The sequence below is a fragment of the Esox lucius genome, chromosome 6 (assembly GCF_011004845.1).
Source record: "Esox lucius isolate fEsoLuc1 chromosome 6, fEsoLuc1.pri, whole genome shotgun sequence".
NCBI classification, from domain to species: Eukaryota; Metazoa; Chordata; class Actinopteri; order Esociformes; family Esocidae; genus Esox; species Esox lucius.
In genome coordinates, this window is record NC_047574.1 from 2,498,080 (window position 1) to 2,510,264 (window position 12,185).

The 12,185-nt window shown below is 40.0% G+C and overlaps 1 protein-coding gene across 1 annotated transcript; it reads right to left on the reverse strand.

Moving 5' to 3' along the window:
• Nucleotides 1–5,900: 5,900 nt before the first annotated feature.
• On the reverse strand, nucleotides 5,901–8,435 carry LOC105029549 (zinc finger protein 503). Its single transcript, XM_010902957.4, has 2 exons — nucleotides 7,849–8,435; nucleotides 5,901–7,499 (listed from the first exon to the last, which is right to left on the reverse strand). Exons 1-2 carry the CDS (start codon nucleotides 8,101–8,103, stop codon nucleotides 6,060–6,062), a joined length of 1,695 nt encoding a protein of 564 aa, XP_010901259.1. The 5' UTR covers nucleotides 8,104–8,435; the 3' UTR covers nucleotides 5,901–6,059.
• Nucleotides 8,436–12,185: the final 3,750 nt, after the last annotated feature.

The following is a 12,185-nucleotide window of genomic DNA, read 5'->3' on the forward strand; positions in this document are numbered from 1 at the left end:
TCATGTCCTCCTAAATTTAAAACGGCAGAAGAAGAAAATTTAGAAAATGAATATGACTGTTTGACAGTCACATGAGAAAGCGTTATCCCTGACCTGGACCTTAACGAACGGACACCAGACAGATTCAGTTCTATCATGTCGTTCTTCTAACATCACACATTTTAATTACAGTGACGCCACTATTGATTATGATGTGATAGCGAAAGTGCTACTGATTACAAATGAGCAATGTTGACGTTTACAGTCCACTGGCTCCCCAAGAAAGCTCTGACTGTGTAGTGACACAGAATAAAATGTCTGTTCCAGGTATACAGTATGTTGCCCTCCCAGCTGACAGATCAGGAAAGGTGCAGCATAATGAGAAAAGGAAGGTATATGAATGCACTGGATTGATTATGATTAAGAAACTGTACAAAACCTTCCTTTTCTGCTTTTTGTTAAGGAAAGAGAAAGGTGCAGTGGTCTCTTAATTTTCTCCGTAGCTTTATATTGGAATCATATTCGTTTAGATGTGATGGGAGGGATGCTCTAAATTTGCTACACATTGGATGTGCCCCATGTGGATGAAAAGGGAATTACAACAACATTAAGCAAAATTCAAAAGAAGTCTTCCCCGTTCCACTCCAACATCAGTGGCAGTTTTAGTGATTTGGGAGCCCCAGGCAGAGACTGGTTGTCCTTATCAAAGCCACACCGGCAACGTTTTGAACATACCTTCATTCTTTATTGTTGAATAGAACTCCCACCTTTCTCTTTACTTTCCAAAATAGTCAAAAAGGAAGTGAAGAACAGAAGCGTTCAATTTGCAGTGGTCTCTTAATTTTAACCCTTTTGTTACTCACTCAAAACTTTTTTGGAAAGAAAAGGTACAGTGGGCTCTTAATTTTTTCCAGAGCTGTAGATTAAAATTTGCAAATGAACTTCCTTGTAGGAACGCAAACACTGCTATCATGATTCACCCAGTCGTTACTACGAACCAATATGCCGGGTTTTTCCGTTTCAAACTTTCTTTTCTATTTACATATAAAGACATAAACAGAGTGCAGTCTTTAAGTAATATCTATCAGTTACAATGGATATGGTCGAATGTCTCACTTAATAGAGTAGAATACAGAAATGGAATACAGAATGTAATTATACAGACAGAAGCTTGCCATTTGTCCAGAATAATCTGTGGGATGTAAAACACAGGTTTTGCTTCTCGTGTTTAAGTCCCAAATGGCCCCCTATTACCTACAAAGAGCAGGGCTTTGACCGGAATACTATGGCCCTGGACAGAAAGAACACACTATGTAGGGAATAGAGGGCCATTTGGTACGGAGTGGGTTTACCCTCCCCTGTCAGAATCAGGAAGTGATGAAGTGGTGATTAATATGTCTTTTGTTTAGAGAACTAAAGTCATTCTCCAGCAAAAATAAACCAGCCCTTCTCTCAGGATGATTGAATACACACTTCTCAGTTGATTGAACGTGCGAAAGGTCATCTGTTTTCCTTTGCCTTTGTAAATAGTGAGCCGGCCTCCATTTCCAGCACAGCGTACATTACCATCGTTTAAGGCTTATCCAAGCTAACCAGATAAGCCACCACCGAAGAGTTTCCTAATTTATACAAAGGATTACAGGACTATTATACAACTTTTCCTTGTAGTTCTATAGAACCACAATATAGAACTATAGAATTATAGGGTCATGAGCAAAATGGCACCTTGTTCCCTTTATAGGGCACTATTGATGTTCACTATAAAAGGAATAGCAGGATACCATTTGGGACCCACATTAAAGTAATCTCCATTCAAGGTGCTACCAAATGTTTTAGCAAAGTCCCAACTGTATGAAAGTAAATGTGCCAGTAAAAAATGTGTCTGGAGTCCAGTAATATTATATTGGACATTTCAATCATTACTTTTATTAGATATGAGACCTTGGGACGAGAGGGTTCTATCTCCGCAAAGCATAGTTCTGAGATATCGGGCATTAGAGATTTCACATCCCAGACCTCAGTTAAATCTGTATCACAGTGAATTCCTCTTTCATAACACAATGAGTTCCTCACCTTGAGTGCACCTCAAGTGCAGAGAATCGAAATGCTGAAACATTTGAAAATAGTTTTGCTTGAATTTCAATAGAGAGCACAGACAAAACAAATCTCCTTGTTAATTCACACCCTGAAATGTATTTATTGTTGAACACACTGTGCCCTAAGCTGAACTAGTAAGGTTGCTAACACATGACTCCAGATGAGTAAACTAGTATTTTGTTGGTCTCTGATATCCAAAGCCAGTGAAATACTATTGAATTTGTTTGCAAAATACCTATTACATGGATGGGATTTACATTCTATAGACCAAGACATCTCCCATGAGCCTTAACATGCTCTAAGGCACCTGTATTTATTAGTTTTTACCACAAACTAAAATGGCAGACTTTCTTCAGTAACATTGGTGAAACAAATGAAACAAGTTATTGCAAAAGAGGACAGAATAAGGTTGTTGCTGTGTATAGAAATCTCACCGTAGCCAACTTAACTGGTAAAATAAAATAACTATTATATATAAATGTAATATAAAAAAATCTAGAACTTGGAACTGACCATGTGGGACAGTTGGAAACGTGTTGCTTTGAGTGAATAAGTATTTCTTCTGATATCAGAACTGTTCTGGGATACCTTCCTTTTTCATGACCCAATAAGTGCATTGCTTTGCATACAATTTTTTTTTTTATTGACACCACGTTGTGAGAACCTGGGCGCCAAATCCAAAGAGGATTGTGCACATTTCACTTTCTGGCTCTTAATTTTCACATCATAATAAAAAATAGATATATATTAGATACATCTCAGGATCTCCTAAAAAGCAAGATCACATAAACAACTCATACGCAGCCCAAGATCTCCAACCCATTTCCACTTGAAAGATAGAAGCAGAATGTGCTTGGATTAAAAACGAATGAGACCGTGAATCCCATTCTGTACACCACCAGCCCCGTTAAAAAAACACAACACCCTTTCCCCTTCTTAGTGGACTACTTTTCATCACAGCAAGTGGGGGCCATTTAAAGACAGGGCATTAAATAGGCAATATGATGTGATTTGGGACTCAAACAGATTGAATGCCTGTCTCCAGAGCTTTTCAAGCATTACCTCAGTATATCTATGACGTTCCAATGCCTTCAACAATAACAGCTTCCAGACACCATATTGACGACACTAAACACACATGGGATCCAGCTGCTTAGCACAATGGATGGACGTGCCAACAGCATTAAAACCCGGCCCGGCCAGGTCCGGACCAGGCTCACAAATCTTAACATCAGCATTTTGTCTGTGAGCCATTTATGGTGCACTGCTGTGTTTACTGGGCACCGAAAAGTGCCTGAAATCTTCATGGTGTTGAGGTTCAAAGTAAAACAGGTGTCAGGTTGACGTGTGACTAAGACAGGAATCACAAAGACATCTAGACTATCCCACAAAGACTATCTCACTTTGAGAAAACTGCAGCAGATTTAATGCTTTCAATGTGACTGACAGGTCCATAACCCAATGAGAGGCAGGATGGGAAGTGGGAGGGATCATTGAGTACCCTCAGTAGGGAAGACGATTTACTCCGCAGAGATGTTCATGATTATCCCGACATCTCCAGAACTAGCTAAGGACTTACACATGTACTAATTATTATCAGCCGTCTTCTTTTCACCCGGTGTACAGTTTACTATGCATATGCCGTTTATTTAATATGTAGCACATGGTAGATTATCTTATTTGTATCTGTGTTATATATGTTAAGCTTACTATTTACATTTCTGGAACTGTTTTTTCAGTTTTACAGTTAAAACCCCAAACCATTCAAGTCCCCAAACGAGGAAAGATTCATGAGCAGTGATATAATTTACATGAGCAGTGACATCATTTTACAGGCTCACATATTTGATTTTTCCCCCTCCACATTAAATTTATGTGCCATTTGTAAATGAGAAAATGGCCCAACATAACATCATTAAAGCGGCCTGGTTGAGGTGGTGAGTTGTGGGCTACAGGCTTCATTATCATGCATCTCAGGAGCGAGCGACGGCAAGGGATTAATCTGTTGAAAAGGGGCGGTCGATTTGATGAATATGACAAGAGACCATTAATGATGTTGACTTTATCTCTTGGGAATAGATGTGATTTACTTTGAGATGGATAATGACGTCGTTTGCCTGATTCACTAGATGTGTTTAAGGAGATGATTTAGCGGGTAAGGCCTTGCTTCATTTCATGTTATCGGCATTATATGGCTTCATTACTGCAATCACAGAGCTGTGGAAATGTCCCACATTGCGTGTCATCATAAATCAATGTTAAGCACAGCTGCCGTTTATTTAACGTTGCTACATTCCTCGTTGTTAATAAAAGATGTAATACAAGATCTCGTAAATTTTAACTCAAAGTAGGCCTACATCTTTGGATAAAACCTTGCATTTCTTAAATTAATCAATGGCATTTTTCACGCGAGCACGCAAGCACCTGTACTTACACAGAGTAGGCTACTTTACAATACTGTGTCAACGTCTTTAATGTTGCTGCCTGATACTTAATTTTAGAGTTTTCTGTGAGAGTTGGTCCCAAAGGTTTTTGTTTTCCAGATGGCAAAGTCATAAATTTAGTGAAACTAGTTGGCTTGTGTTATGGTATGGACAAATGCAGAAAACTATCTTCCAGAACTGTTTGGTTTTCTTTAGAACAATTTTATTAAGATTGTTCTTTTGAAGAATAAAGAGGTACAAAGTGGTCAGATCAAAGAGACCATTAAATCTTGACCATTAAAAATAGTCGCTTATAGGCCGAAATGTTTTTAACAGATTAAGAAATGCATTCTCCTCGTTTATGATATACTCTGCTTGGTCAAATTGACGGCTCATTTTGCTCATTTTATGCGACAGAATCCGTCCAAAAATAAGTCAGTGAGGATGGAAGACGCAAAACAATAATTCATGTCCTAGGACTAGGTGCTGTAAATGTTTACAACTGAATGTTATTTCCAAGCGTGCTAATGGACTTGCGTGTTTTACTGAAAACTGCACATGTTACCTTCCTGTAATTTATCTAGACTGAAAACATAACTTCGTACCTGAGTGTTAAATAAAAAATAGCCTTCAAGTAATTAGTGGAAAACAATGTTGAATTTGTAAATGACATCGTGGAATTGATGATTACTGCCTAAATTACAAAAACAAATACAATTTATCCGTATAATAGTAGGCTACATTTCAAATACAATTTGTCCGTAAAATAATAGGCTACAATTTGGCAGAGCTACGTTAAGATCATCAGTGTATTTTAACTTGTTAAAGGTATGGACATGTGATTAATATTGTAATAAAATATATGGCTACAAATTTTAAATAGTGAACCGTCTACACGCATTTGAAATTCCATGGTGCAAATTAAACTAGCTATGTAATGTTTTTAAATACATATTATTCGTATGTCTGAAATACTCAAGTGTTTATCATTAGGTCTATACCAGAACATTACATTTTCTATGTTTAATCATTTGTTTAAAAACAAACTTCCAGACTAATATCGCTGATTTAACATCTGGAAGTGATAACTTAATTTATGAAGGGATATTTTTGCCAGCAATAAATACACAAGTAATTATATGGTACCGTTATTTGGAAATCATTGGGCACGCGCCGTACGGGCCCAAGCATCAAATAGGCCACGGCATTCCAATGAAAAACACGTTGTCACATTAAAACACTGACGAATCCAGAAAACAGCCTGAAACTATCCCGATGACAACATAAAAAACAACATTGCCTAAAATGTTAAAACTATATAAAAATTTTAAAATGACGTTATCCAAAAGACCTATATATCTTCATTGTACATAAAATAATGCACATTGAGTCTCTTACAAATTATATTATAATTATTTTATTTTTGTCACGCTTGGAGCTATCGCAAATAAATACATTGAGCCCACGGATCCCGTCCTGCATGAAATACAACCAATATAAAAGTCATTTAGGCCTAAAATCTCCTTTATAAATGTATGGTTATCCGTCTGTCTGTATCTTCTACTGGTATCCTAACGCAGACGCCGTGGTCAGTCTCTGTCCATACAAGGCATACGGGGAGTAATATGGACCTGCGGCAGCCGGCATCTGAACCGACGCACCAGGGGGCAGGGGGCTCTTTGAATAAGGATGATAGCGCGTGCTCAGTCCAAGAGGGTGATGCGGGCTCCTGAGTGTGAGCGTTCCGGGGCTTCCCGGGCCCCCGTTCGGGGGCATGTGCATATGACAAGCCATGGCGGCCGCGGCGGCGTTGGCTAGTGACGATGAACCCGGGTATCCTGATATCAACTTCTCCGTCCCAGCAAAAGCAGTGTGAGTCCTTAGGTGATTAAGAAGCTCTTCGGAAGAAGAAAAACGCTTGTCACAAGGTCCGTTGGCCGACACCCAATTACAGACGTGCGGCAGAGGGTCATTTGGGAGCATAAAGCCATAGGGGTATAACGGGTGTCCGGCGAATGATGGCGGCGAGGAGTGCATGCCGTGCAACGGGTGAGTTGGGTACATGAGGGGGTATCCGGGCTTCAAGGCCGAGGACTCGTGGCACTGGGTGGCACTGGAAGCACCGGATAAGTGGCTCGCGCAGTGGTAACTCAGGCAGTACGGATCCCGGCACAGGTTAGCAGACATTAGAGACGGAGGAGAAGCACCGGCCAAGGGACTGCTCCCAGCCTTACTGCACTGAAGTTGGCTGGCGGCGGCAAACTGAGCACTAAGTAATTGGCTGCCGGATTTGGTCGGATCTAATGTCATTCCGTGAGGAAGAAAGTGCTGGGGATAGCTCGCGTACGCACCTGCTAAACTTCCAGGGTAAGACATGCCGGCAGGCGGAAGGGGGAAAACGGTGTGACCGGGTTTGTAAGGGGAGACGGGCGCTATGAGTCCTCCTGAACCCAACACAGACGAGGCGGAGGAGATCGATGTAAGTGAGTCTGATGTGATAGCCTTTGATCCAGAGGTGGGCTCCTGGTGTTTGCTAACCTCGCTGTTAATCCCAGATATCCGGCTGTGACTTCCGCTACCGTTCCCCTCCGTTGTACTGTTTTTATTACTATCAGATTCCTTATTCTTATCCTCCTTGTCTCCTTGTTTGCCATCAGACGGCAGCGGAGACACAGAATGGCAGGAGCTGGGACTGCCTGTCCTGGGGGTGAATGGCTGGCAGGTGGCGCTAGGCACTCGGAAACTTGCTTTATCTCCACTCAGGCTGCCACTGCCGGAAGAGGAGTCCTTGTTCTTCTCTGACGATTTGGAATACGGCTTGAAGCTAGATTTGTCTTCATTTCCAATGTCACTCATTTTTAGTGGTCCGGATTTGGTATCTTTGTCACTAGATCCGTTCGAGGTTACAGATGAGAGTTTGGAAGAAGACGGAGGGTCTGGTTTTCCGATTTGAGAGCACGTCTGTGCCAAGAGAGCCAACGGACTTTTCTTTGCATCCAGCTGTGAAATAAGAGAAAATCATATTTATTATTTAGGTTTCCATTGAAATGCTTGTTTATGGAGTGTTTAAAACAATCCATTATATTCCAGTTTATGTAGTATATCTGCGCCTTTGAGAAGTCCGCTAAATCACCCGTACGCTGGAGTTTAACGCATTGCGCATACGGTTATAGCCTTACAAACACCCGACATGTGTCCAGTTAAATGAGCAATAACAACTCGAAGTGTACCTCGTAAAACATTTCAAAAGATTGAGAGAACTTAATGTTGTATAAAGTGACAATACATTCTCATAATCACACTTTTACAACAGCTATATCGAATTCCACATCCTATAGGTGGTACCTACCTCGATTGGACTGATAGGAGTTGATGGCAAAGGTTGTAAGTACTCCGGATGCAAGATGTGCCCTCCTCGTGCAGTAAGCATTTTCAAAATCTTTATGGGTATACGATTAGCCTGCCGTAAAGGATCTGCGGGAGAGACCGGGTGAATAAATGGCTTGTTGATTCTCGTCGCGTCCTTCTCCCCCAAAGAACTGCTCTCCCACACCGGTTTCGCGATACTATTTCTCAGGACAGAGAATACGGGCGATGTGATCATGACCCAATTCTCATTGAAATTGAAGAAAAATACATTTGTTTTTGTTTTTTTAGGAAGAATCAAAAAGAATCAAAATAGCATCTCGTACTAAAGCACCGCAGTTCGAAAGAAAACCAATAAATAGATAGACTTCGTATAATCCTTGTTAGGGCCGGAGAAGACCAAAACATTTCCCGTTTATTACGCAGCAGGAGAGAGTGAGCTTCTGCATCCTTCCTCAGTGTCGTCGTGTATAGTGTGGCAGTTCTAGTCGCAGCAGCGCGTCTTGTGCGCTTGCTCTCTCTACGTCGGATGTAGTAGAAAACCTCTCCTCCCTTCAACATCTGAATTAGTCTCGAGATTAAAGCCTTTGCCGCCTTCCAATCAAATGAGCCCCTGAGGTGATTGGAGGGTGAAGGCAATATGACGTAGCCTGCTCAAAACTGGCGTATTATTTTGCTGTATCGATGGGTCTTCTTTTATTTTTGTGTTTAATGTGCTCGTGAGTTCGCACATTTAGCTTATTTTAGGGTAGCTATAAGATTTGTCTAGCGCTGCCATAGCCTACTCCCAAATCGGGTCTTCCAAGAGGCTAGAGAGGACTACTATATTTTGAAAGGATATCATTTGAATTAGCTACTTAAACCGTGGACATACATAATGTAATCGCTTTATGGCACAATGTTGTTATGCTTTAACAAAACATGTAGCCTAATTGCAAGTGTGGTAGCCTAATGTTTTAGGCCAAAATCTATCACAGTCATTTCTACTGAAGCTTGCTTACCATGGGCTTATGCGTAGGCATGTAAAACACTAAATACATTCTTGGGGCTTTTGGCTACGTCAGTTAAGCTGCGTTCATAACAAAATGGGTCAGTTGCATTTACCACATAAACGACCGGAAAGAAATACACCTGAACGCTGCTTTAACTTGTTATTGGAAAACTCAGACATCCCTGAGCTCCGTTTTCTCGCACAAACTGACCTCCGATGTCATTCTGATCTCGATAACAAAATCTAATGCAGTTCAGAATCATAATCGTACATTTACTTAAGTTTAGTTGTGCTACTACCATTGGTGGACAACGCATAGAGGCACAGAATCTACTAAATCTACATCATATTGACATTCATCTATATACCTACAATGGGTGGTGAATTAAATTATATTAAGATTATATCCTATACAGTTGATATACACATTTACGGTTTCTCTCTGAATATATCCAGATGTAGGGAGATGAGTTAAATTGAACCAAATATTTCTTATAAAGTCCATATTTTGTAACACTAGAATATATTCACAGGCATGATAGCTATAGGCTACTTTTAATTCGGTGTTACTTTTAATTCGGACACATCTTTTTTTGGGATTAGCTAATCAGCGGTTCCCATTCAAAGCAAATGAATCAATTCAACTGTTTGTTCACTTTACAATTAACCACATTGCCGATTGGTTATTAATGCAGGGCAAAATTAAATCCAACATTTCAACACTCACGGACAACAATGTTCATTTCAGGCCCGTGGCCCTACCTGGAATGTTGATGTCTTATATTTTCAATATAACACACCACCCCTCCCCCAACCGCTCAGTCATAGTCTCTGTCATCTGTCAGTTCGGCTTTATACCGCCAGTTATTTGTCAGTTGTCTAAATGCAGGTCATCTGCAGCAGCAGTCAGAGTGAAAGAGGAGAGGTGATAGAAGCAGAGGGAGGGATAAAAGAGATGAGACGTGAGAGCCTGAGGTTGCTTTCCAAATCAAACCCTGTTCCTTTTAGTGCACTAGTTTTGACCGAAGATGAACGCGCCAAAAGTAGTGCACTAGTTAGGGAATAGGGCATATTTTGGGATTGCCGTGTCTAAAGTAGTGAACTCGCATGTCATCATATTTCACCAACACTGAAGACTGACACAGTCAATTAGGCAGTACGGTTCTAAGGGCCGGTAATTCATGGTTGATAGAAAATCTGAACGTGAAGAGAATCTTTGTATAATGACTGTGGTTCAAATGATATTCATTCACGTCTCTATTTTCTCATATTAATATAAAATGTAACGTAACCTTTTTTAATATGTCAGTGTGGTTGAATTACAATATGACATCTGAAGAAAATGTGAAAGGAAGTGAAAATAAAAAAAAAAATTAAACGTATCAACTTGTCTGAAGGGAAATCTATTTAAATTCAGATTCTGAGGATCAATGTGGTATATGCATAACATAGGCTATTTGTCACATTTTAAACAATACATTATGCAATCCACCCTTGTTAGGATAACTTGCATAGGCCTAATAAGTCACTCAGGTGATAAGATGCCTGACATTTCAATAATTTAAACGGGCTAAACCGCTCCAAAACAATTTGTGATTGATTTAACTAATCTTTTTCACATCGGATTATTCATGTTTTGGTCGTCACCGTGTAATTTGCTGTCATCCAAGTTAAGTGTCCTGCTGATCAGAGAAGAGTTAAACTATGCAATTGCGTTTTTTATATTGATAACAGGGGTGCTGTTTTCAGCAAAGGCTGTCAGGCTCCCGACACAGCGCGTGAGTTATTAGGGCGTTAAGGGCGACCGTACATTCTCGACGTCAGACAAAAACTGCTTTTATTGTCCGCTTGATGGATAGCCGATTGCACCAGACACCAAGTACTCGGCATTATCCTTCAACGGGAACACATTTTTTCGTTGCCATAATTCATGACATTTAAATAGAAAGTTTGAAATCCTCACCCATATTTCACACTAGTGACATGTTTATGAATCACTCCCTACATGCAAATACAATTATTTACAGCGCGCACGCCCAATTTGAGGTCTTTCACCACTTCTCTAAGGACAGTCACCATGGTTGGAGATACAGGATTGCTATTTACTCTCTCAAAAATATAACACGCTGATGAGTGCTTTGAATAATGAAGTAAATATTGTGTTTATTTATTGTATTTTATTCAAAGGATTTAAAGTAAAATTTGACGAGATTTATAAAAACGTCCGAAGTTGATTATTTGTTATTTATTACATTTATTTCCCAAGTCTCATCAATTAAAAACGTATATTACTCAGCCTGTACAGTTTTCTTTTGGTATCATGTAGCATTAGTTCCACTCTGACAACATATAAATTGTGCTTTCAGAGTACAATAAAGTGAACATTTTTTTCACCCCTCCGAATTAAGTCTGGAAAACATTACCTCAACCGCAAAGAGGTTAAGTCATAAATTATATACCTACATTATATTATAGAGTCATAGCTAGCATCTTAATATCCATTATCAGTTGGACTGTCTCCTTCACTTTATCAGGCAATATTCATTTTTAACTATTGGTTTAATTACCAGGGGATCTTACTCGAGATATGAGTTATTTTGACAGCTGCCAACAGTATATTGTGCATGACCCTACAGACAAAAATAATTGTCAAAAATAATTCACGGACGTTTTTACTATTCATGAATGCAGGGATAGTAACGTCTCAACTCAGAAATTCTCTTGTTCTCAAAACAATTAATGTCAAACACGCAACAAACATGCGCGCAACAGAAGGCTGAATACATTTATACACGTCATGCATTCATTATTATTTACAGAATAATTACTACATTAATAACTATGGCAAGAAATTGTTTTTATTCATGTAAATATCGTTTTCATGGGTGTAAGGGAAGCTTCAACTCACGGAGTTGTTTATGATCGTGCAAAAAACTAAGGTATGCATAAAAATCACCTGGTGTCTGTAATGTCATTGAAGGACACCACCTAAGAATATCTCTGAATATCACCGCTAATCCCAGCCGTGTCTGCATAAAGAATCTGATCGACAAATGGAGAACAAAAATTCCTTTGACATGAAAATTCACCTCGCGGGGAACACGCTGCCGGCACCCGGGCATGACATTAACGCAGCTAGACAACCAGACAGGGACACTACTGGATGCGACAGGTAAAATGGGCAGGCAATTTGTAAAAGGTGCTTTTGTTTCATACCTATTTTCCTGACGTGTCAGTGTCTGCAGGCCAGAGCAGAGCACGCGAAGGCCACATTGAGGCCCTGACTGTCACGTGAAGAGCGATGCCTGATGGGAGCTAACGGCACATGT

Coding starts and splice junctions, on each gene's coding strand:
- LOC105029549 (XM_010902957.4), bottom strand. CDS start 8,103: ATGATCACATCGCCCGTATTCTCTGTCCTGAGAAATAGTATCGCGAAA. Junction 7,500..7,848: donor CTCCTATCAGTCCAATCGAG/GTAGGTACCACC, acceptor CTTATTTCACAG/CTGGATGCAAAGAAAAGTCC.